At 38.6% G+C, this 27,878-nt stretch overlaps 1 protein-coding gene across 3 annotated transcripts in view; it reads right to left on the reverse strand.

Annotated features, from left to right (window-relative positions):
- Positions 1-12,924: 12,924 nt before the first annotated feature.
- efna3b (ephrin-A3b) overlaps positions 12,925-27,878 on the reverse strand; it is a 67,777-nt gene continuing 52,823 nt past the window's right edge. For all 3 annotated transcript variants that reach the window (XM_041988273.1, XM_041988271.1, XM_041988270.1), the window contains 4 exons: positions 24,242-24,534; positions 22,686-22,754; positions 21,674-21,751; positions 12,925-14,526 (listed from right to left, as the gene is read on the reverse strand). In XM_041988273.1, coding sequence (XP_041844207.1) covers positions 14,408-14,526; positions 21,674-21,751; positions 22,686-22,754; positions 24,242-24,534 — 559 coding nt within the window. In that variant the 3' untranslated portion in view covers positions 12,925-14,407. The remainder of the gene's footprint in view (positions 14,527-21,673; positions 21,752-22,685; positions 22,755-24,241; positions 24,535-27,878) is intronic.

Genomic DNA, 27,878 nt, shown 5'->3' on the forward strand with positions numbered 1-27,878 from the left:
ATGCCAGCATCACAAATGTGACCACCCAAACTATCAAATTTCTCAAATTATCCAATATAGTTCAGTGGAACAGAAACATTTGAAACTTAGTTACTGGGGGAAAAAAACTAAATCTGGATGCAGTAGAGGTCTGAGGTCTTAAAGATGCATTACATGTGTATGCCAGGCCATAGTCCACATTGCTCAGTGTAGTGAGATCCGATTTTTGTTATGCACTGTGACACACACACACACACACATATCACCACAGTGTCCCACAAGGACAGCCTTAGCAAGTTGCAGCATGCTCACGGCTTCAGTCATGCTCCTAATCATGTATGTGTGTCTATGTATGTGGGCCAGACAACTCAGCTGTTTGTTTCAAACTTGTTGGGTGTGAGAGAGATTTTTGTGGATAAAAGTGGAGACGAGACTTTCTCTTAGGGGAGAAAAAAAAATCCTGTCATTTATGTGTAATAGAAAAAGCAGACTGGGTCAAAATGAGGCACAAGGGAGATTTAGTGAAATCTAGGGGCAAAACAAGCAGCTACACAGCACACCATATGCCCCATAGCCCATTACCCAACACTTCAGTGTAGCTTGCTTTTGCACAGGATGCACTCCATGGGTTTTCAGAGCTCATCTTAGCAAAGCAACAAATAAAGTAGAGCATTAAGCCTTTTTCCCTCCCTTCTCATTTTCGGATAAATTACTGGTGATGTGAATGAGTGTATTTTTCTTTGGAAGCACGCCACATGTGAATTCAAAGAAAAAAATTATTTCACCCACAAAAGTACTTTTCATTTTTAAACATTAATCTCAGGGATTAAAGCATATTTTTATTGTTTCAGGAATTGTGTGATATTTTGGAAACCACAACAAAGTTCAGTTAGTGAGATGAGCTTAGTAAGAAGACAGAAAAGAATAAAACTAACCAGACTGGGTCTGGTCTGAAACTGCTTTTCCAGTACACTTTTTGTAATTTATCAGCAAACATACCAAATGTCTAAATCACAAAACTTACTTTCAAACAAAATACATTTAGCTGGTGAATCTTTAAGATTCAAACGCTAACTGTTGCTCATCTTTCTCTTGTCAAATTCAGATTTTGAAAGAGGAAGTTTTCATTGAAGAGAAGCTCTCAGTTAATTTGTCCACTGTTTAAAAATGTAGACACAAATGTATGACACCTAGGCTGATAAATAAACAGTGCAGGATTACTAAAACAGTTGGGAGAACAAAACAAAGGGAGCAGGCAGAATCCAACATTTCAAAGTTAAGTAGGGCAAGCGCAAGAGTGAGCTACAGTGCAGATAACATAGTGAAACTATCTGGTATCTAAAAGGTGCGGAGTATATAGTTTGAGAGTAAAATTTATATTCAGAAGACAAATATAAGCTAATGAGTCAGAGGAAACTAATTTACTAACTATTCCAATAGCAAATGTCTCAGTTGTCTTGTTTAAAATGAGTTAAAGCTGCACTTTATAATTTTCCAATCTTAACCCGTTAAGGCCCGACCAATGAAAGAATGATAAGAAAAGTCCAGTTTTTTAAAATATGAGGTCTTTATTTGGCCCTGTAACAAAATGTAACAAAAAATTTACATTTTTTGGGGTGGGATATCCATCATTTATTACCATGTGATAGTTTAAAAATAGTATAATATGGTTTTCTGCTTCTGGGTATCTATTAGGGGACAGAGGACAAGTATCAGATTGTGTTCAACAGGATTTTGAGCAAATTTATTCCATAAATTGAAGCAAAATGTCTCAGAAACTGTATGTGACAAATATATCACATGGGGCTCTTGTGGGTTAAAATTCCACTTTCCTGACTCAGTTAACGGCATAGTGGTATTTATTTTATACATTTCTGGAGCCATCACTGCCCAGCAGCTGCCCAAAGCTGAGAAACTGCACTTCACAAACTTACTTTCTAGGATGCCGTATGACATTACAGCTGTTGCATGCTAGCAAGCCGATACCAACACACTGGCCTTTTTGAATATATACAGAAATGTAAGCGGCCATTATTGGAGAAGAAGAGCCAAAGAAATAGAGAAAGAGACAGAGCAAAAAATAAGATGCTGTCAACGCTGGACTGACTTCACAGTGCAGATAGGATGGAAGACGGGTGCTGAATTAACCATCGATAGATGGTGCTTCACTGATAAAACCTGCCAAAATTCCATCATGCCTCTTTAAAACAGAGTACTTGCACAACAAAATGTGTCTACTTAAATACTGGTAAACCTAGTGACTGTTTCTCAGAAAAGAAATCTGTGAACAGAGATCTTCAAATGTGAGACTTCCAGGAAAAGCAAGTGGAATACTGGGATTAAGAGCAGAAAGTAGGGCATTCAAAAGACTGAAAACCAGGGCTGTTGAGCAAATTTAGCTTTTGGTGTTGGTGAGGCTTAAACCCTTTTCACATATTATTTGTCCCTTATTGTAGCAAATAAAATGCACCCTTATAAAGCCACCACTTCTTTGGAAATACATCCATATCAAACAGAAGTGACTTAGTGCTGCATCACAGTGTATTTACAGACTGGAGGCTTAAACCTTCCTTTTTGATAAATCTTATAGTTAGGTGTAGTTGGCCATCCCTTTAGTAATGCTGCCATAGGCTTAAACTGCTGAGTGGTGTGTGATATGATGCGCTGAAGACTTCCTTCATGATTCATCTCTCTGCTCTTTATTTTCTATGTACAAACTTATGACAGCATTGGCATCATGAACTTGTATTTCTCCTCTTCTCTCGCAGCAGGTCTCCCTGACTAAAAGCTGCAGTGCCTGTTGGTCTTTTTTTCCACCCCAACTGGTCAAGGCAGAACCTGAGCCGGGTACTGCCAGAGGTTTATATGTATTATTTTTGTTTGCATTGGCTTGTATGAATACTAATTGGATTAAAACGAATTGGCTCAAAGTGATTTGTCTGTAAAGTGCCCTGAGATGACGCTGTGAATTGGCGCTATACAAATAAAGCTGAATTGATTTGAACGGAGTGGCAAATGAAGTGGCTAGCAAGCTGTTGGCAAGTGGATTGGAAAAGGAACCGAAAGCTTATCAGCTTGAGAGGAATGTAGCTTGCAGTTTACCTCTGGATAAATAAAGTATTTTTCATTTATGTTCAAAGCTTACTTAGCTCCTTGTGAATCCAGACACAAAACTGCGAGCACTGTTGGTTTTCTGTCCTTGTACTGACTGACGATGGCTGACTGTGGATATTAACACAGAAGCGGTGTTACAGGTCTCAAAGAATACTTTTTAAGCAGAAATTTATCTTTTGGATCTGCTGTACTTTAGCTCAAAATTTGTACATGTTTGTAGTGCAATTGTGGCAGAGAAATTAGGAAGATTTAACAGACACAAAGTTTGCTACAGATCTTTTTAAAAAGTAACTAAATATTTGAATGTTACTACATTTGTTACTACTTTATTCCTTAAATTACATTAAGCATGACATACCTACAAAACAAGCAAACACAGCCACAAAAAATAAAAAAGTTAAATAGCTCTTTATTGTCCTGTTTTGTTTGTTTCAGTAATTTGGTCCTCATACACATAATGCATTGATGCATATAATATTAAACTATATGTACTGTCTAGATAAATGTACTACTCTTATAACTTGGTAATATACAAAAGTTTTAATGTATAACTGTCCAAAACATCCATGTACATACTTTCAGACTACATCTTTGGGGCAGCTTACACTCACATAGTGTTTTATGAATTCAAGTCCAAACAGCTGCTGTTCTTTTCAAATGAGGGAATTTTAATCACAACAAATCTAACTTCAAAGCATGTAGAGGAGTCATTTTTGACATTTAGATAATTAATTTAGTAGTGTAAAACCACTTTAACTAGTCATGTGTAATATTAGGATAAAACTATTTTGACAGAATAAAATAAATCTGGGTGGAAATTGTCCCATTTAACTAAAAAGGCTGATGAGTACCTAACCTAAATGTCTCAGTGATTTCTATCATTTTATTCTGACCTTTACAAAGTAAAGATACATGTGCATTTTTATTTTCATGTGGGACATGAATAAATACATGATTTATAGATTGGCGGTTAAACTATGTGCTGTAGGTATTTGCTTGGTATGAGTGCACATATGCTAAAGGTGTCAATTAATCCATTTGTTTAATATGAGAACATGAAAATGGTCTTGGCAGAATGACTGGTTCATTCATGCTAGCTTACAGTTATTTTTCAACCCCGTTGAACCCCCGTTTTTTAAATGATGACTATGCTGTAAACTTATATAATAATATAAGGTTGATCAAAGATTGTAGAGTTGATTCTGAATTTAGATTTTATTTTGTGCTTTTTATTTATTTTTTTAAGAAGTTTCAGTAATTAAGCAATATAAGTTTTGTTTATACAGGAAATGATGGGACTTTATGGAGCTGAGAGGTATTTTCTGCTGTTTGGTATCAACTAGGAATCAATCTCAATCTTGTAAAATGTGCTGACACTTACAGCTTTATGTTGATGCCTTAGAACTGGCCTAACAAGTTACTGTCATCATCAGGAAGACAAAAACTAGTTAACTATTAACTATTTACTGGGCCAATGGTCATATTTCTACACTTCACTGGGCATACAAAATGCCTCTGAATGCTAGGCCTTGAAATCATAGAACCACACTGAGTTTCCACACCGACCACCAAAGACCAGGCTACGTCCCAGCTACTTCTTTGAGATCAGCTTTCGGCATAAAAAATAGAAAAACCTGTTAGTACTGACTATTTATTAATGTATAACATTTGGTATTTTAGAAAAAAAGTGTCCAAGATTTAAAGTTTTGTAATTTCCTCCAGTCTTTTCTATGGTTCAAGTACTTCAATGAGTGCCAGATAATGGGTTAAGACTAGATGCCATCACTCCGGAAGTCTTAGAGCAGATAATCTGGTGATTAGAGGATATGAAAAGACAGCAAGGCGATTAAGTGGTACAATTTAAGCCCTACTGCTCTAAATAATCAATTAGCTCTAAATCTATTAAGTCAATCCAATACCTTGCCTGACCCCAAACACAAACTGCAAGGCATGCGAACCAGCCAAGTTCATCCAAGTTCACCAACAATGATGGACACACTTTAGTTACACAGGCACATGTAAAATAATAATTATAATAATAAAAACTTAAAAAAGAAAACAACAACAAAAAAAATACTGTCAAATATATAGTTCAGTAAACAACAACAAGAGACCACACCAGGAGGAGCTGAAGGATTGGACACATTCACTCAGAAGTCCTAAAGTATTTCTTTTTCCCTTTGGTGCATATGTGAATGTTTGCTTGTGGTAAATTGCAGTACATGTGTATTCTATGGATGTGCATGTCAGACAGTGAGAGGACATAAATATAACCATCCCACCTGCTGGGGCTGTGCAGATGCTGTCTGAGAAACACAAGATTAGTGCTAAACTTAGAGAGGAGGGTATGTGTGGCCAGGCAACGGGGCAACAGACAGCATCAGAGCAGCCGTTTGGAGGGAGGATGAGAGAAAATGGAAAGACAGAAAAATGTGTTTGGAAAGATGAACCAGGGGGAGGAAAATGTAAAAACATGGAAGACTGGAAGATAAACAAATGAATACTTGTAGCATTCAGCTCTGTCTAACTGTTACAAAGCTTTAAGTACAGTTGGTTATATTTATTCAGTCTATGGAAGGAAATATAAACAGCAATGAGAAAATTAAATGAAGAAACATCCGACGTCTCCATCCAGAAGAGTGCAGTCCTTATGAAAATACTGCATAGGACCCACAAGCTCCCAGGACTCTGGTAGTGGAACCCAAGCTTGAGATGAACAGCCACCCATGTTAGATGGGAGGTTGGGTGATGAAAGTTTTTTCTTTTTGTTTCATAAAGAAATCTGTGTTGACATAATGTCTTATTGATCATAATGTTCATATATTTTATGGTTGACAGATGGAGACACACAAGTTGTTGAAGATGAAGGCACAAAAGCTGATTTTCTTTACATTACTAAGGGTAAATAGACCACAAGCACTCAGAGGTGAAGCTTGAAATGCGATTATAAAAGAGTAAAATGTCTACTGAATGCTTTTCTTTATAAATATGTAGAACATTCAGTCAAGTTAATGAACATGTGGACATTTGTAAATTTGCCTCTGTTCACTACATGACCCCAATAGATCTGCAATAAAACCGATATAAATTGATTGGTGTGTTCATTTATACACACATGCATTCCCCTATAATTAAACCAAGTACAACAACCCATTCCTGATCATTAAAAAAAAAAAAACCAAAGCACTTATTGGTCTTTCAGTTTCACTTAATTTTCTAGTCTAATCATTGCCTCATAGAGTTGCATCAACATCTCTATGAACCATAGCTTGAAAGTCTCCGTTAAAAGCTATTAAATACAAATTCAACTCATGGTATCAACCCACAAATCCAGACCCACAAAGCAACATGTGAACTGGCCACACCTGACTAGAAAACACATATTCAGTCAGTTATATAATTGAATTGTTCATGTGAGGCTGTGAAATTGAAGGGACAGAATTTTTGCACTTCTTACATGGTTAAGGCAGCAGTCTGACGAACTTGAATCTAAACTTTAGTCAAAATTACCATTGGTTGTTTAATTTCAGATTCATCGTAGCAGTGCACACAAGCAGCACTGTGAAATAACAGGCCAATTAAATAATTCCTTTAACTGAATCTGCCAAAAAAAAAAACTACTTGTAAGTTAAAGTAGATAGAATTACCTCTGCTTTTTTGTTTGTTTTTTTTCCTCAAATTTATTTTTGCATTAAGTTCTTTTTAAAGAAAGAAAATCTTATTTTTACTACACTTTGCTTGGTCTATAATATCCCATGGGGCTTTCAGATGTTGCTTCATTTGATTTTATAAGATAAATAAGTGATGAATACTTATGAAGACTGTTGAGGAGTTTTCGTCTTACGTTGGCAAAATGAAGGGAGACTTAATCTCTATTAACGTCAACAACACCTGAGTCTCATCAGCACGTTGCCCTGATGAAGTAGGCGACACTGGTTTCAGATTCCCCAACGTGACATCAGTGACTCAGCAAGCTTTGCCTTCTGGATTCAAAGACACACGTTTACTGGGGGCACACATCACATGCAGGATGCCCATCATGCATGTTGACGCATCCACCCATATGTTCTGTGCAACGCCTTGAAATGAAGCGCACATTTATCAGACAGCAGGGCACGTTCATACAGCAAAACACAGGCTTGAGAAGGATGGCTCACCCGGCCTCGTGTCTGTGCAGTCACAGGGCTCAATCCTTGACAAAAGTGACTGTCGGAACATGGGGAGTAGAGTGTGTCAGCAGGGGATCATTTGTTTCTGATGTGTTGAAAGCTTTATTTGGGTAGTCGAAGGTGGATAGACCACATTTTTATGCAAATAGTACTTTTTACTGTAGACGTTTAACTTGTTTCCTGAAGACTGCACTCAGATTATCACTGACATACAACACTTCTAAAATTAAGTGTTTAAAAACATGACCTGATAGATGATCATAGAAATAATCTAACCTTCAAACTGGCTTAATGTGACTGACATGTACTTGTGCATACAGCATAAAGTGGCCACTGAACTTTCAAAACTTACTGCTGGTTTGTATGATAGGCATGCAAATATCAGTGTAACATACAGTACAATAAACTGCGATCTGCTGGGTTCCTTAACTAAACAACTATTTACAAATTGGAATTTTATGTACACAGTTATATTGAATGTCTTAAAGGTCCCATATTATACACTTTATTCCCAATCTGAGACCATTCATTAATATCTAAATGAAATATTTCCGCCATGGTATGGACAAATCGACCCTCAGTTTGAGTGCAGCGGCTTCTCTTCACCTCCCTCTTTTTAGCAGCTTCAGAAATGTGCCGTTTATGGTGGGCGGAACCCTGGTGGAGCAGCTCAGCTGTTGGCTCCGCCCATCGCATCGCCCGTCATGAGGTGATTGACAGGTTAGGCCTTAGCGGTTACTAGACGCTGATTACAGCGTTGTGAAGGATAAACAAACGCCGGAACACCGGAACCCATTCCTGAAGCCCCCATTACCGACCCAAACCGTGACGCACGGAGAACACAGCTAGCTACGCTCATCAATCTGATGCACAATGGCACCGGATACAAACAGTAGAAACAGTGACTTGGCTACATTTACAACAGTGCTAATATATTTTCAAGCTATCAGACTAATAAGGCCGAAACGATAAAATAACTGCCAGCTCTTACCTCTCCAGCTGTGTCACGGACAGTTGGTATTGAACCTGGCTTCAGCTTCAAACGGTTGGCGAAGCCTGCTTTCCATGCCCCCATGTTGTGGAAACAGTCCTCTTTGAAATGCTGGCCACAGACATGCAAAACCTTTGGAAGTTTTCCGGGTACATTTCCTCCAAAAATAAAATTAATCCACTCAGTCCTCGTGGGTTCAGTGGATGGAAGTAAAAAAACGTTTTCGTGTTCATTTATGCAGCCACAAACAGAACAGTGCTTCTGTCGCTTAGCCATGTCCGCTAACGAGGGTTGCCGAAAAGGATAAACACTGGGCGCTAGGTGATTTTTAGAGGGCGGGCTTTGAGAGCCGGTAAGCGGGTCCATCGCTCTGTGGGGAGTGGTTATTGTCCCTTATGACGTCTTAACGTACAGGCTTTCAAACTCGCTCAATTCAGCGCTTACTTCCCTAGAGGTGGAGCAGGGGGGAGAGAGAGCGCCTGAAAGAGTTTCACACTTACGGGTCTCCTACACATGCGGGGGGACCAGTATGACTGTTCCAAATACATTAAAAAGTGAATTTTGCATAATATGGGACCTTTAAATTATACTTTGGTTCATTGAATTGGATTTGATTTAATTTAATTTAAATTTAACTTTCTTCTAACAATGTTCTTAGATTACGTTGTTGTTCTTTAGATTATCTTAGATTAGGTTTTGGCCAACCAAGACATTATAAAAGAAAAAAAGACTATTCTTTCTGTTGTTATTGTTGTTATTTAGAGTAGGCTACTTTTATTGTGTGAAAGAATTGTGATGTCTGGGGTTCTCAAAGCAGAGTAAAATATTCTGTGAGTGTGTTTAAACATCATCATAACAAATTAACAGCCAGCAGCTTCATATATTTACAGATCTGGACAACGTTTCCTGATACAAACACAATCAGAACAAGTGCACGCTTTTTCTCCTCAGCCTGACTTCTTGTGATAAAGGGATGCAGCAAGAAGAGCTGCTTTCATGACTGGAGTACCTTGAGTTTACACAGTCGTTTGTTGAAACATCAGATGGGTAGTCCTTTTACAGATTTTCCCTTTTCAATATGCAAAAATAAAATCTGTTGGCCTCCACTACTGCATACCTTTCAGGAACTAATGCAAAGCTATCTCCACGAATGTGCCTTCGTCAACATGTGCAGAAATAAACAGTTATATCATAAGAATTGTATAAATGTGCACATTTAATCTAACAACTCTGGTTACACAATGGCCATTGTGGCTTTATTTGGATTTATGTATTCTGGTGGAAGGATTACAAGTTCATGGCATTAGGGAGCTGCACTTCTGCTGTTCAGTCATACCGAAACTACGACTGAACAGTGACACCATGTGGTCAGCATTGGCTACTGCAGCATGGCTTTATAAGAGCGAACTCCTTTGTAATAAGCTGCATATACTTTATCTCCCCACACATACTTTTTTCTTTTTTTTTTTTAATCATGAAGGTTGATACTTTTGTAATACTGGTTAAAACTAGAGGACCAGACTGGGTGGAATTTTCGCAGAGATTAACAGATTATTTTTTTCTTTAACTGTTTTTAATTATCTTTCTTTGTAATCCTTTCATTTTCAATATTGATATTCATTATAAGAGGGTTGAAAAATGGGAAAAAATGATACATGTTTATAGACATAAGCTCAGCTGGATTATGAAGATAATTACTTATATTTTATGACTTCATTGCAATTTTAAACACATAGTTTGACCTCTTCTTTGGATCCCTTTTCTTTCTTATAGAAGCTAATCACACAGTGTTTGATGACAAGAAAATATTATTTTTAAAGTTGCAATAGGTTCATGAATATGTTGTCCAGCAATAATGGTACCTTCAAAGATATACGTGCAGTAATATTCCCTTCATTACAGATGCTGGCTTATGGCCTGATAATAAGCAGGTTGGTACTTCATGTCTTAGACCCAGAGACTGGAGGTATGCATCTGTTACTCAGTAACAGAAATATTTATGAGTATTACTTTAATGATTAACAATGCTGTTTATTGGTTTATCAGACTGTCAGAAAGTAGTATACATTACAGCTTCCTTAATCTCGCCCTGTATTTTGCACCTCATCTCCAGCTGCTGCCCTCTATCTGTCCATCTTCTGCTCCATGCCGTTAAATCTTCAGAGGAGATTATCTCCACCTGTATGAAAAAGACCTGTTGCATAAGATCACAGTCAACCATGCTGCACTCTGACATCAGAAGCAGCTTTATCCCTCCATCAGCCAGTCCAGACATACAGGTATACGCTGCTGGCTTGTCCCATTGTCATTCAAATGTTAGGCTGGTGAATACAGTGCTTATCATTCCTAATCGGAGCGTGTAAGCTATTACTGCTGAGGGAGAGCCTTGCCACACTAACTTTGATATGTAAAAACACATCTCTGCATTCCAAAACAACATTATCTACAGGGGACTGACTTTACCAGGCAAAACCTTTCCTGCAACCTCTATCTGTTGTCTTGGATTAGCTCCATGTTTATTCCCATTTTTCATATCCTCAAAGATTGAAAGAGCAGGGAAGCTGATGGGGGATTAGGCAAATAAAGAGGCAAACACACAGGTTGTTAAAATTAACATTTGTAAGCTTATTATTTTGTTATCATGATCATTGTTATAACCTCTGTTATGGTTTGTTCAGTTTACAGTTTTATTTTCAAGTTCAGGTAAAATCATTCCAGTCGAAGGTAAACATGATTGCAATTGTTGTTTCCAACACTAATAAATGCTTTTGTTGCTTTACCAGACAACAATCGGTCACACTTTCACACACATGCATACATGGAAAGAACAAAACCAGAGACTGATGCTCTCTTGCTCCCCAACCTGCTCATTCATACACACACACACACACACACACACATACTCACAATCACAGGAGCTTATGCACACAACCATGAAGTGATTAACAGGAATGAGTTCTTTCTTTCTCTCACGCACACTCACGCACTCTTGCTCTCGTGTCTAAGTTTTTAAGTGCATCTTCTTGAAGAGTGATTTACCCATTTGCATTGCTCCTCTAGTCAACTCCAAAACTCAACCCAAACTTTTCCTACGCCCAACAAGAGCCATATATACACCTGGGCTGGATCGCACACTGTGTTGCATTTGTTTCTACAGGCACAATTTCTTGTCTGGGTGACAATTTTACATTTTTAGAGATTTTGATAGATTAACACAGAGGCTTTCAAAAGTGCTTGCAAGGTTCTGTAAAAGACCTTTGGATAAAAACACTCCCAAACTTCATGCACACAATTATGTAAAAAAATACTTCTTTAGGTTAGAATAATATCTTTTTTCTCAGTGGCTCCAAGCTGTTAAAACAAAATCCTCACTAAATCTGTTGTACAATATGCAATTTACTTTAAAATTTACTTGACTGGAGAGAACTTAAACTACGTGGTTCTTTAAAAAAACTGTCAAGTTAAGATAATTGCCAGTACACTGATCAGCCACAAGATTGAAAACCACATAATACTTTGCAGGTGTCCCTCATGGGGAAATAGCACTAATGCCTTGGAGCATGGGATGTAATTGGCCCATGGATGTTGCTGAACACTTTGGGACCTGTAGGTTGCTGGGTTGAGCTTTTATAGATCAGATTGATGTTGTCCATCCAGCAGATGCTCTCCTTGGTTTTTGAGGTGTGTCAGAATGTGTTATTCTGCAGGGCTAGGCAGCTACTGTCATCATCATACATCAGTGTAGAATCAATATTAATACCAAAATCCACAGTTTCCATGCAGGACAATGCTTTTCAATGAGGAGATAAGTGTTATTTGGTGGTTTAAATGGTGTAGCTGATTAGTGCAAGTGATCAGTTAATTTCATTACACAAAGTATCTGTTAAAAAATTCCATGGGTCATGTTCAATCTGAGTTTTCCTGGTGACATCACTAGTGTTTTAGACAGTAGACATTTTATAAAAAGCCACATTAATTGTTATGCAGTATAACTGTTGGAGTCTCCATTTATGCAGATAAAGAAATGATCCAAAAGTCATTTTCAATCAATAAACCATTCTCTACAAGATAACTTAAAAGTAGAATAGGTTATAGAAACTGAGTGCAGCCCAGGTTTATATAGGGCTCAACCTGCCCCTCTTTCCTACCTTTCAAACCTGTCTCCCCCCTCAAGATAACAATTATATTCCATAGCAAAATCAGCATAATAGCAATAAAACGAGAAAATAAAGAAAACGTTCACAATAAACAAAAACAAACTGAGCTTCAAGTTTATAAAAATGCTTACATGACATTTCATCTCGGCAGATTTCAAGAAATTGCAATACCATTCTCTGTCTGTCGTGACATTTACACGAGTGCTTGAACGTCTCACATGCTGGTTGGTGAGGCGTTGAGTGATCTTTTCAGCCAATCGTTGTCCATCTTCCTCATTATTTTAATCAAAATCACCTTCATCATTGTTATTAGCTACTATGGTAAGCCATGCCCTACTGGAATCCATTACTGGCAGGGTGGGGTAACCATGGTGAATAAGGTGCTAGTTGCTATGGAAATGCTATTCTGAAGCAACTGACTGGTACATTTGTTTGCATTTTGAATTGCTGGGCCTCCCCACCAAAGCACTTACTTATATGTAGAACTTGTTTCTTAAGCTGTGTATTTTTTCCCCCTTTTTTAATTTTTTTTAATTTTGCATTTTCATACTTATGAGACGTACAGTATGTGGATGTATTTTCAGACTGTTAGTACTATTTAGCATGTTTCCTCTCACTCTGGATCACACAGAAGCGACACACTCGGACATCATTTAACACTCAGGCACACACAAACACTCAAACAGTAACAAAAAACTTTTACAAGTGGCATCTGACATATGGGTTTACAGAGAATGGGGCTGGTAGAGCACGCTGCTAAACCAACACAGACTGGTGGGGAACTTGTTATTGGACCTATTCATAGATGATTGTGTCAGTGACTGTCCCCTCTTATGCATCCCTCCTCCATGCTCCTTCTCCTCTCATCTGAACAGTCTGCTGTGAGGAGGGTAGTATTGCTGAGTGTATCCATGGCTGCTCTGTAGCCGGCATGTGCTTTGTTAACCCTCGGAGATGACAGGCGACCGACCGAGTACTTAAATGGACAAGACAGACAAGTGATGCAGCAACTCATAACATTAACAAACCTTTGCAGTTTCTGTCAATGGCACATATAAACTCCTACTCCACTGCATTTTTGTTTTTTTGTTGTTTTTTTTCTTTCACAAAAAGACATTTTAGTGAATCAGTCACCATTTAAATGCTCTATATTTCTCCCCCTGACCCCATCCAGGCCTGTTGCTTTCTGCAGACTGATGGTAAACATAGGATGACGCTGCAAAGTGAAGATGGCAACTAAAACACTGGTGTCTTGAGTCCTGGGGTGTTTTTGTGTATGAACTATCAGCTACTTTGACTAGTCTCCTACTCAGACCCAGCGTAAGCTCATTTGCTGGGTTCTTTTTTTTTATTTATTTTTTTCCTCCGTGGACTGAGACAAGTTCCCAGCATCAAGATCAACAAAAAGGCAATATCAGTTCAATTCAGCTGAAATCTATTTGATTCAGTTCATTTGAGTTCAGTTTAAGTCTTGGTGCAAGAAACTATGGCAACAAGCCCTAAAGAAGTCTTACGACCAATCAAATCCAAGGGAAAGTCTTCAAATGGTTTCAGTTGGGAGGTTGAACTTCCTCTTTTTATTATTTCAGCGCCACTTCTGTTGTTGTATAAATGCTTTGGGTGGTGAGCGTGATTCAACAAGCTCAACCCTTGGCCTGCTCAGACACACACCAGACACACACACAAGCAGGCGCACAAAAAAACACAGTCATACCCAGGCTACAGCACCTGCACAGGCTGACTCCAATGTGGCACACAGTTCAGTCTGTGTCACCGCAAGCTAAAGGTCTTTTAACACTCCCTCAATCACACAGATGTACAAACACACATTCACACGGTGATACTTCAAAATGCAAATTTCAAAATTTTGCTCCTCTTCTCTACTGCTCTATCTACTGCTTCTATCCTCCTGACCCACTTCCCCACTCTTCCGCCCACTGGCAGCGTACACCTTCCCAAGGCTAGTTGGCATGGTGACGCTGATGGGATGGCCGTTGCTAGGAGATGAAGAGAGCGGCCAGGAAGAGCATCGTCACGGTGAGGAGAAGGCGATCCCTGGATGGGCTGCTTCCGCTGACACTTTTCTCCAGCTTGGGAACGAAAGGGTTAAATTCATCTGGAAAAAGGAAACACACACACGGAAGAAATAATGTGTTAATGTCAATTTAATACAACACTTGCATATAATTCTTTTGTATTCTTACACCTTTTGATAGAACTTTTATTTGAGCTTCTACATATGGTGCAATATTTTATTTAAACATGAAAAAAAAAAAAAAAAAGACAAGCTCTGACTGAAAAATCAGGCAGCTTCACTCCCACACCGATGGAAGCATAGCTACTCTACAGTACACCAAAGACAATATCAGCAGCACCAAGGAGACTGCAGCTGCTATGAGACAGGCCTTATTGTTCTAATAAAGTGACACATTTCCATTTACACACACTTGCACACTTTAGACAGAAACACATTGTACTGTAATCCTCTCCAATCTCCCGGCATGTACACCTGGTAATATTCTAAAAATAGTTTGCGGTCTTTTGTTGAGGTCTACACATGAATTGTTGATGTCTAGTCATTGTACAAAAACACCACCAGACAACTCCCTGCACGCCTGCGCCTTTGAGACACACGTGCAGCTAAACACACCCTCTGCAGTCACTTGATTAATGAGACTGGAGACGAGACAGAGGAACAATTTTCTGTCTGTACTGATGTCAGCTGAGGCTGATTAACACCTCTGTTTATGGTCCAACAGCATTGAAATAAAGTGAGGATATTGTCAGTGTTTCCACTCTGCGCTGTATCTATCTTCAGAATATTTCCAGCTGCTCTGTAGGTCAGACAGCAGAATAATGACTGGCAGACACCTGGTTTTAGAACCAGCCTCTTCTGGTATGCTCCGCTGGCCAGTCTAATGAGGTCTATGCAGCCGTGGCTTGCAGGTTAAATGCTTTGACCGCTCCGTAACCGGGCATGCAGCTGAGAAGTCGGGACACCATGTTACTTCACTGTGTTTCTTTGCTGCTGACTGACAGAGAGGAATGTGGTTTTAAAGACACAAACAGCAGACCGTGAAGAGAATCTCGCACAACTGGTTCTAAAACGTGTGCCATCTATGCCTCATTACACGTCTACACACACAAACACACACACACCCAGTGTCTGTCACGAACTGTCACAGGTAACACATAATTACTGGCACACAAACTTGGTGGGATGTTTGTGCAGGGGCCATGTGACGCACGGTATGACCTTCTGGCATGCCAAGCCAAGCAACCGTTAATGTGACTGTGTGCATAAGTGTGTGTGAGCATGTGATGTCACATTTCAGTGCACAAACAACAGGCTGCACCGACTGGATAATTATAATGGTTTCATTATTACAGATTTCTATAAAAATGAATATCACTTTGACAAAAAAAAGAAACACTGACTGTTTTTGAGACTGGATTTGAATTTGTATGCAGTATTTGTGAATGTTTCTAAAAATATACTGCACTGTTATTGAAAACAGTGTTTGTAAGTTACTTTGACCTGCTCTTTAATGCCAGCTTTAATTTAATGCTACATTATGTTTAATATAGGACTTTAACACCCCATATAATGCATTTTATGATTTTGAGTGATCTAAGATGTGGGTGCACTATTTGGCAGACTTTTAAATAGTTAAAATCTGTGGTGTTCTTGCATTAGAATATTTTCATTAAGGATTAAATCCAATAATGTAGTGTTTTGCTTTTTTATATCTCAATTCTAAACATGACAGCAGGTTTGTTTTGCCAACGGATGTTCAATCTACACAATATTAGACAAGTGGAAATAATGTGGTGGTTAAATTGGTTTTAAAAAACCTAGTCTTGACAATAACTTTATTTTAATTGTTTTTAAAGGCCTACACGGGTATAACTGTCAGCATCCAGGTAATTCTCACGGAAAACTGAAAAGATTAGAGGGAAATTTGGTGTAATGTCAGAAAAAAAATCTAAATTTGCAGCCAATCATATCTTATATTATTCTATTACAAAGAAGTTTTGTTTATTGCTTACCTTTCTTGGAGAGCCTTTGTTTTAACAAAAGTTATTTCAAAAACCTTTCAACCACTTTGGAGACATGTGCGCAAACAACAAATCTATACAATGCTACTTTAAAGGTGCTTTAATGTTGTGGTTGATTACAACAGTTGAAAGGCCCGGGACAAAAGAAGAATGATCACAATTTTTACAACAGCATCAAATATTAAACCCTGCTGTCCTGCTTCATACTGATTTACTCCAATGCAGCACGTAAACATCCCACAAAGCAATAAAAGTCAATATACACACACTTTGTTGTACGTGAGTTTCACGTATAAGATCAGCAGGCAAAGCAGCATGAGATGAAAAGAAAATATCCAGTCAAGAACAACTACATTTAATCTGGTATTTAAATTTTTAAATGAGGTTTAGAATAAATGCATTTTCAGCATCAGCTTCAATGTCAGAATGTTCTTGAGTGAACATGTATGCAGCTTATTACACTTTCCTGCAGCTATTTTATTTTTGGATCTGTGAATTGAAATTGACTCTGTGGTTCTGGATTTTCCTACAACCAACGTGATGTTCTGTTATATTTCTAGAAACTGATGGGCAAGTCTTGAAAAAGCTGCTCTATGTCCAAATAAAATACAAAATCTGCTTCTGAATGTATTTAAACTATATAAAATGACATGTTACAAAAGTAAAGCTGAATGCCGATAAGTGTTTATTCTAAGTAGTATTGTAGGGTTGTGACATGCTCTAATGACAACTGGTATTAATCGGCTAATGCTTACTGTCTTCCTGTTAATCATTTTAAAGCTTGAAGCTGCAATAAACCATATGATAATTTTTTAACTTTATATTTTTTCCTCTCAGTTATTAGTTTCTTTTTGAGTGTGTTATATTAACATCAATCAATCAATCAAATTTTATTTCTATAGCACTTTACAATAACCAAAAGGTACTCAAAGTGCTTTACATCAGAGTCATAATCTTCTAGAACTAACCTTTAAGTCAAATTATATTGTGCATTTTAGTGGTTTAATTTTTTTTAAGCAAAACACCTCTTGTCACATACTTTAACATTTCATTGGACCGCCTTTATCTTTGATTATGACATTTATTCGCAGTTGCATTGTTTCAATAAGCTTCTGCGATGTCACAACAGTTAGTTCCCTCCAGTGTTGCATTAATTTGTCACCAAGATCTGGTATTGATGATGGGAGAGTCCGACCACTGCACAAAACCTTCTCCAGCACATCCCAAAGATTCCCAGTGGGGTTCAGGTCTGGAGTCTGTGGTGGCCAATCCATGTGTGAAAATGATGTCTCCTGCTTCCTGAACCCCTCGTTCATAGTTTGATGTCAATGAATCCTGGATTGTCATCTTGGAATATGACTATGCCATCAAGGAAGAAATTAAAAAACATTGGAAATGGAACAGAAATTGGAAATGCTCTTACTTTCACTGTTAAACATGGCTGTGAGTTCTACTTTGTTTTTATGATTGGATTTAACCAAAAGTTAAAGTGATCGCCAATCAAGATTATTTAACTGACTGATTATTTGGTGACTCTTTTTTTCTTTGGTCGGGCATTGTTGTTTCCAGATACTAGAAAATTGTTCAAATATATAAATTTGTGATTTTAACAAAAGTTTAAATAAAGGTAGTGAGTCTGTAACAGATTGTGTTCTGCTACTTTTATCCTGTTGCTGTGGAAATAGCTCAGACATACAATCACTCAGATGAGTGGAAATTGCTACAATAAACAATACTGAAGAAAACGATTCAGATTTCTCCACTAATGGCAGAGCCTGATCACCAGATTCAGTAATCTCCACCAACACCTGGATAAATAGGTATCCTCCCACTTAAAGCCATCGGTAATTACATGGCTGCATGGGGAGATGCTAGCACCATTCCATCTGCGTTGTAAATGAGATCTAAATTCAATTTAATACTACGGGACGTATTCAGGAGGGAACCTCTGTTGAGCTGTAGACATTGATTGAAAGGGGCAGCACCCAGGATATAAACTGTGAGCAGTAGAGGGGATAAAGAGACGAGCGCTACATACTGTGATCCTGCAACATCCAGCACAGTTAAACCTTTTCACACAATAATCACACTGATTTGAACTGTGCAGTCTGTTGCCTTGTGTGAATGTGCTGATATTAACTTGAATAACAGTAATTAGGACTATGATGTGATTAGCCTAATTGCTAGTCAGGGAGGATGCAAACGAGTGAGGGGAACAGGAAGCCACACTGCATTTTTGTTTTTAGCTTATTTCACAACTCCCTGCTGATTTCCTCACTTTCTCTTGCAACAATGGGGCCTATTTTATTAATTTAATTGGCAACACAACACTAGAGGTAAGAATGACCCTTTGGAGGTTGGGTAAGCTGTGCTCTGTAAATTATTTAATAAATATCAGCTGTATTTTTGCATTTTACATTTTTTAGATAAAAAAGTGCACGTCTCTGTGCATTATTTGGAATATACTTTACAAATAAAGCTTTTTTTTGTTTAAAGCGAGCACAATGTATTTACTGGATTCGTAAATACAATTTCAGCATAAAAGACGAGGACACCTAAAGAACCATGATGAGAATATACAGTACAGTTAACTGTTTGTCAGAAGCAAAAAGAGGGAGGGATATATATATATATATATACATATATATATATAAATATGTGTGTGTGTGTGTGTGTATTAGGGTAAAACTCAATTTCACACATCAAAAGGTGAATAAACTGAGTTTAGGCAGCTTTCCCCTCCACTGCTTTGCTACTTTTACTCTGGAAAGAAAAATGTAAGATGGGAATTAGAGGGCAGGAGGATGAGGAGGGCAGGGAGAAGAAGATGGGGGAGAATGATTAAAGAATGATGTGAGGAAAAAGGGGGGAAAGAGGGGGGAGAAATTCAACAGGATGGCATAATCTGCAGCTATTTGCTGTAGCTTGTGAAGAGTTTGCTTGAAGGCAATTAGAGCAACTGATTTATTACACGTATTAAAGCACGCATGCACACACGCACACATATGCACATGCACAGGAGGATTAACAACAATGTAGCACCATATTCTATAAGCTACCTTTAGAGGAGAGAATGAAAGCTGGACAGGTTTATGATTGATATGAGCATTATTGGTTGTGAAATAGTTGGCATGTTGTTAAGCAAAGCTTGGTGTACATGTTGTTTTTCTGTTGTTGTGCTGTTGCCATAACAATATCAATCAGCCATATCTCGATGATCCATATGAGGGATAATCAAAAATGTTCTCTTGTACTGGTTTACTGCTCTGCTTCTGCACCCTTAAATCACTGCCAGAATTATTACAGTGGAGTTTCAGTATTAACAGTTCACATGATTGCCACAGTTTTCATCGTAACACCCCAATCAGAGCAACATTAAGAAAAACAGGAAGACCTAACAAAGACGTAGCAGAGAACTACAGGACATTTGAAGGAGCCTCCCTTTTCTGAATGAATTTTTCCACTTTTTGTGGTGAACCATTATAAAACTGTGTTCTTTGCTAATCTGAGTCAAAGTGGAAGAAAATGTGTGAAATGAATATTCATGGGCTTGTTTAGCAGGATCAGCAGCTTGCCAAGCCAGCTGGTGCTGTGAAGTTAAACTGCGCTGAATATAATTTTCTGAAAAAGCACGTTCCACTCTGGCTGGCCGCTTCTGATTCTTCATGGTCATTCTGCCATCTCATATCAATGATGGATTTGCTGACACATTTGAAGTTTAAATAAAAAACAAGGAAACAGGGATAGAGCAGCTCACTACAACTTATCACTTTAGTGTCATCCGACTGTCCTGCTATAAAAAATACAAATGAGAAGACCTGCTCAGAGCTTAGGTCATAGAACCACACCACTTTGTGCAGGAACATGCTACACCAGGAACAACTTTGTACATGAAAATTGTTAATTAAAGTAGTGCTTTCACTAAGCTTGAGGAAAATGGGAGTGGAAATCTGACTCACGCATCTGTCTGTGGTCTCAGAGACAGATACATACACACAGCAGAAAACATGGAGAAACAGATGCATAAACACTTTTCTGTCTACACAGTTTCAGTCATGAAATTTAACAGTTTTACGCAATGGACATTTGACATCACATCCCAGGCATTACGCAGGCTGTCCCATCAATCTGGCTGAAGATCGTCAAGATTAAATTCAACATGACAGGAAGCTTTGCAAAGCCAAATACCCAGAAGGATGAAACTACTCCTGATAAAATGTTAAAGTTGAACATCAGGCAGTTATTTGACAGTAAAGACTATTTTTTTCAGATAAAATCAGTTAATTTATGATTTGTTATCCTCATTTAAAACCATCTTATAATATGTCAAATGTAATTTTTACAGTTCATTGAAATGTCTGTAATGAGGGAAATTGAAATAGGTAATTTTCTATAAAGTCGATTCTCTCATAAGAACAAATCCACACTCTTAACAACCACTAGAGCTACAAATTTGTATTGTGCTTTTAAACAATAGTAAGAAAGACTCAGTATGATGCCTAATTAAAGTTAATGAATACAAAAATATTCTTACCTAATCGGATACACAAAAAAATACACATTTTTTATCCTGTACACTGCAGCAGCATCTCTAGTCTCTCTTGGCTTAAGTGCTCAAGTTTTGCTCCCATTTCTTTAAGGAAGTGTAGAGCAGCCTAACTTTTCTTTTCAGTGGGCCAAACTAACCATGAGGAAGTCGCTTTGCAAAAATGTTATATGATGATGTGGATCTGTAAAGGAATGAATAAACACTTTAACTACATATAGTTAAAGAGTAGAGGACTTATTTCCTTGAGCTTTGCAACTGAAGACCTTTTATATGCATTTAAAACTTTTTACACACCAAAAGTAATGGAAAACCCAAAAAGCACAACACAATTTCTTTAAATGAAAGCAATAAGCTACAATATGGAGCAAATTATGACACTGCTGAACCATTTAATGAGGCCACATGCTTTTTTTTAGCTATTTATATTTTAATTAATTAGTAAACGTGAAGAGTATTCAGAGAAGGACTATACAATGATGTTTTCTGAATTAAAAAAATGATTACTATCACTGAACAAGCATATATGATGTGCTTTCCATTATTTGAATATGGAGGAAATGGAGTCCAGTCTGTTTTCACAGATACAGATGGGACAGATAGATGTTTTTCAGACAAACTTGAGATCCATTTGTATATTTAAGTGCATATGACTCACCAATATCATCGATTTTTAGGTCTGGTCTAAGTGTGTAATCTGGTTCTGTCGGCTCTGGTTCATCATCCACACCAGAAGCTGAGAGAAAGAAAAGAAATTGTGTGAAAAGCGGGAGGGCAGGGAGTTGGGGTTAAACCAGTGCGCCAACCTTAAGCTTTTTAATTACATCCAACTTGACATCTTGAGAGGAACTTGCAAGAGAGTAGCAAGACAAGGGTGTAGAGGTTAAAAAACCCCAGAGCAGACAGACTGACAAGCCATAACATCACCAGCAGTCTTGACAAAGAGTGAGAAAAGAGAAAGAAGGCTGGTGAGAGGAGGCAGATCAAACTGAAGAGAGTCAGTGTGTGAAGAGAGCGATGGAGATGGAGGGTTGAAAGAGGGAAGAGAGGTTAATACTACAGGGCTGTGGAAGTTAAAAGGACCGGACAGGCCAGAGATCAAAGGACGTGTGTATGTGAGTGTGAGAGTGTGTGACTGTGTGTGTGAGTGGGCTGAGAGACTGAAGGGTGGCAGGATAGTGAGAGAGCATAACACTACATATACATAGCCACCCACTGACCGCACACAGCAATAAATGGATTCTGACAGGGAACGATGGAGGAGGGGTGAAACAGGAGGAAAAAGAGAGGGAAAGAGGACAGGAAGGAGGCGGAGGTGAGGGCCTTCAAAGCTGAGGCTGCTCCTTTTTGGTGCTGCAGAAGGAAAAGGAGGAAGATTAAAAAGAAAAAGACAAAAAAAGAAAGAAGACAAGAGAATAAGGTGCAAAGAGGGCGAATGCTAAAAGTAAAAATGCTGCAGGGGAAGCTCAGCAGGAGTATTAATAGCTGTACTTGTTTTAGATTGTATTGAGACTGTGCATGTATTGCTGTCTGCAGCAAGTGTGAAGGGAGCCTGGTGGCTTCCAGGTGGACTGAGTGGCCATATGGGTGCAAGTAGTCTGCAAAGAGGTCCAAGCACTGTGTTGCAGGTCAAATATCACAAACACAAATACACATAGTGGGCGACTTACCGCCGGTGGAGCAGCAGACGTACACTCGTAGCCTAAGACAGCTGCGTCCATGGTGATGAGTGGGTGTGGCTGTGAAACAAAAAAATACACAACATACACTATCAACACAATGCTACTCACTAAAGTCAGGTTTTACTAAAATTTGTCTCAGCTGTCTATCTGCTAATGGGACATTTATTACAGAGATTACTACTAATTCAGAATAATATATCACACATTATACACCAAAGCAAAGAGCTGGATCAGTATCAATGCTCACACTGACCTTATTAAACAGATATCAGCACAATGTGACTGTTCCACATTTCACACACTTAATTTACAGTTATTATACAATTCTGGAAATTTCAAAGGTCAGTAGCCACATATGCACGGGTCAGCTGATTAGGCCTCTGCTGACATGCATGTACTTTTATGCATACTTGCTTTTGGGTCATTTGCGCTGAAGCCTTACACTTACAGACATAAAACGGTCTGCAGTCCTTCTACTCTTTAGTGAAGCACTGTAAATGTGTGCATAATGGAGATTTTGTCTATGAATCTTTACTTAAAAACAAGGTCTGCACTGTTATTTTGTCAGTTGTGTGCTTTGTCTAGTGTTTTTACATTTGACAGTGATTATGTCTATGTCTTTTTTTTATGTTAACATGTATCCAATGAGAAAATACATAAAACTAGCATCAAAACTAGAAACAGCACATACACAAGTGATCAAATGAATTGTACTTGAATTCCATTTTGCTGTTTTCTTCCCTATCTGTGGTATTGTATGCAGTTCACTTGTATCTCGGCTTACTGGGATGCCTAAACAGAGCAGAGCCATTATTAAGAGAAACACCTGCACCTCTCCTGCTGTGCCGTGTAAAAATGGCTGCTGTTAAAATTATAGATTAAAACTATACAAGATTTGAAGAAAATTGCAAAAATAGGTCAAACTTTCTCTTAGAACTTGAGGATTGTTTAATTTCAGCAATCAAACCAAACAGTTGCACCAAACTTTCCTAACTAAAATCACTTTAATCAGATAATTAAAAGCATTTTTTTGTGGTTTTGCAAACAGGAGCCGGTAGGGAACCAAGCAAACACTGAGACATCGTTTGTTGTGACAGCTCTCTGCAGTTTTCTCATCTCCCATCCAGTGATCTAGGCCAAATGAGGCTGCACTCATTATGCAGTTTGCTCCCTGTAATATTTGTTGTTGAATTGTTTTATGACAGGCTAAAATTTCATTACTCATACAGTGTCATTTTGGCACAAGGTGTTATGAGTTAATTTGATTAGCAGTCAACAAAATGGATGAGGCTGCTTGCCTGCAGAATGATGTGATTAGATGTGAAGCAGCAATTTGTTATCCTGAAAATACACGAGGACAGACTCCGGCTATTCTGAGCTGAGTATTCATCAAAAACCATGCGACTCTAAAGAAACATAACATGTTTAATCTAACCACGAAGGTCTGTTACCTGCTGTGGCCTCGCTGATTTGCAAAACATGAATTTATTACAGTTTCACTGACACATTAACATGGTTGTGGCTACTGGATTGATCTGACTCACAGATGTAGTAATACTCCTGGCCGACGTGGAACTCGTAGCCCAGAGAGAAGGCGCTGTAGCGCTGGAACTTTTCCGAGAACTTGATGGGTGCGTGCGGGGCGTGAGGCCGGTTGCATTCCCACCTCTTGAAGCCCAGGTGGGGGTCACAGTTTCTGTAACCACGGTAACTGACCATATAGAGGACATACTGCTCTCCGGTGCCCACCATGCGCTGGCTGTCGTTGTAATGAGGGCAGTAGATGTCCAGGTAGTCGTTGACGTTCACCTGCATTGTATATCCTTCCCTACGCAGACTGGGACAAACAGACAATGGAAACTGTTAGAAATCCACGTGAAGTGTTAGAATAGAAATTTTCCTTCAATCAAAGTTATTTTAAATTTAAATTACGTCCATATTCAATCATATTCTACAGATAATTTCAAATGAACACATCTCGTACAGTTTTTTGGAAAAAACGTTTGCAGCTGCTTTTGGCAGCCAGTCCCATTTCAGACTAAATCTATTCCTGTGCTTTATAAACTGAGAGAAAGAAGTGTTATTTATACTGTACGATTCACGCTCACAGGGATTAACACACATGCGGAGAATGAAAAAAGGCAAATACACTAAAACAGGATAGAATATTTCACTTCAAAACTGTTTTAGTATCATCGACTAAAAACAAAAACATGAAACTCAATCTGTTGCTTTGGTTCTGTCGGTATCCAAATGTGCTCACACTCCGATCATGCAACATTTTTAGACACACACTGCCACTGTCATCACTGCAAAGCCAACACAACAGCTCAGAGCTCTGCATTGTGTGTTACTATTTGGATGTTTTCTCCTGGAATGTTCACTCTATGGCAAACAAATCTTGAGTGTTATCAAGTTATTAATAACACACAACAGGTGTTTGATGTGTGTATTTGAGGCTGCAGGGCTGCTGCTTGCAAAGAATTTGGAGTCAAGGCCCCAGGGCCACAAGCTCCTTCTCCTGGTGTCAGCGCAGCGTTGTCCCCTAACCCCAGAGCTCGTACATCAACCTGAGCGCAACGTTGCACTCACGTCAGCCGTCAAAATCCTGGCAACGTTCCTCCCCTCCCCCCTGCAAAGCTCATATATCAGCGTCAACCCTGAAAAAGACTCAGCTTGACAGGAAGATAAGGTCTGATTCTGTGACTGAGAGTGGATGTGTGTTAGTATGTGTGTGTGTGGGTGTGTGTGTAGCATGTGTGACAAAGTGAAATAGATTTTTTTCTGACATCCAAAAGCCCTCTTTTTCTCCTCATCACAGACACAGGACCGTATCTGTGTGACACAGACAGGTTGTAGTTGTAAATCATACACACACCTATGAACACGTGCGCACACACCCACTTGCAAAGCTATAGTGGTGACGCGATAACATCACAAGGGGGCAGCAGTGTGTCATCTTCAGCCTGACGCTGCCTCTCTCCCTCTTTCCCAGTTCTAGGTCATGTCTCCAGGGAGATTATTATTCAATTATTGAATGAAGATCGAAACTCTGTTCCCAATGTCTTCCCTCTCTCCATTACCTCTCACCACTCTTAAAATCCTTTCTGAATTTGTCTTTCTCTTAAAACTCCCCATTTATCTCACCCCTTTCACTGAGAGTAACAGAAAGGGAAGATCAGTTGTTAGAATTCATCCTCTGCTCTTCTCCCTTCTCTTCTCCTTTCACTCTTCCTCATTACATTATTTAACAGCCTTAAGAGGGGATTTACTTCATTGTGGCTTTACAAGAAGAAAAACACAAAACAATACAAACTTTGGCCTTTCATATTTACAGGAAGATAAGAAAGTATGAAGAAGAGTAAGGGATGAGTTTGGCTTCATCAGGAAGGTGTGAATGCAAATTGAGTAAAAGAAGCAAAACAAAGCAGACAAAAAAAAAAAAAGAAAGGTGGTAGGGGAGTTTTACACAACCAAACAAAGGTAAGTTTTCTTAGATGAAGGGATAATGAGGGAACATAATATGAGAAAAAACAAGTAGGAGGGCAGCTCAGGGCATCATAAGTAATCTGAAAGTAAATCACTTCTCTAAGATAAAAGCTGGCTTCAGGATTCCCACTGTGCATGTCCATGTGCTTAGTTCTGTGTGCAAACGAGCATTTCTAAGTGACATCAGCAATGTGTATTGCACTGTTTCAACTTATTTCACAGCATGACATCTGTAGGGGCTACATCTCTGAAAAACACACATATGCTAAAACAAAATATGCATACAGTGCGATTTAACATCAGCGTCTTGACAGCAAATGAAACATCTTGTAAAAATGGCATCAGAATCCTTGAAGAGCACAATGTACTTTAGTTTCATGTCATGGATAATCAGGAAATCAGACGTGGCCAATTTCAGACAGAGATTAGATCGTGGAGAGCGTGTAGAGGGGAACTGCATGAAAAATGCATTCAGGCCCTAATATTTAATATCGTACCTGCAGTTTTACCTGAACGTGACATCAACCCTGCTGACCTTGGATAAGCAGAGAGACCTACTGTGCTACACAAAATCAGTCTTATGTGAACAAACCATTTAAAGCAAAAACTGGCTGTAAAATGTGGACAAGAAACATAAAAATAGGAGTCATCTGAGCTGTGATTTTAATCATAACATGTTACTAAATGCAAAACGATATAATGCAATCTCATCTAATACATTAACCCAGTATGTGAAGCTGACAAAAATCAGTTTGCCCACTAATGACTGGCTGCAGTGCGGACTTTAGCACACAGTTGTGACCTGTGCACCATACAGTTTGTTAGTTAAAAGAACAGCAACAACACAGTGTTGGAGCCTTTAATAATATTATTATTAGTACAACAAATATTCATTTATTTATTTATAATTAAGAATCATTGAGATTAAACTTTCATGTTAAACACATTAATCAGCTCAAAAAAAGAGAACAAAATGTTTATATTCTTTGAGATTGTAGACAAAATACTGCGTGCATGTGTGTGGAGAAATTATAAAATAACATTTATTAAAAACATAATGACTAATAGTGATTTTAAAGTGATTTTTAGGTTATGCTCACTGACTAATGTTTTTCCTAATATACAGTCCTATTTTGGATCGTTCTTTATTCCTCTCTATCCAGTTTATTAAATGGTGACGCTCACAGAAAATTTCACATAGAAAATATTGGTGAAACACAGACATACAACACAGCAGGTTATGAAAAGTGATGATACGTTGCTCGCTGATGATCACGCCTGATGCCTCCCATTCCCTTTGTGTTGAATCAACACTAATTCTCTCTCCTATAAGCAATACCCAGTTAGCCAAGGCTGATGAAAGCCTGTAGAGAGATGGAGCTAAAGACATCTCTTCAGCATTACAACTCCTAAGGAGCCAAGCAGAGGCTTCCAAGAGCTAATGAACACTTATGTATACAGATCCACCGGCAAGATAGAGAGATGGAAGGATAGAGGGAAAGATGGGAGGATTTATAGGATGAGACGAGGGGTAGTTGGGGTTAAAAGCAGCCGAGTGTGGCCACCAGGGAGCAGAGAGATAGCGAGTGGGAGCGAGGAGCAACAGCTAAGAGCAAGATCAAAGTGGGCCTGGATCAATGTCACTACTGTAAAATCACATCAGAGAGAGTGAGAGAGAGAGACACAGTGAGA

The sequence above is a fragment of the Melanotaenia boesemani genome, chromosome 6 (assembly GCF_017639745.1).
Source record: "Melanotaenia boesemani isolate fMelBoe1 chromosome 6, fMelBoe1.pri, whole genome shotgun sequence".
Taxonomy (NCBI): domain Eukaryota; kingdom Metazoa; phylum Chordata; class Actinopteri; order Atheriniformes; family Melanotaeniidae; genus Melanotaenia; species Melanotaenia boesemani.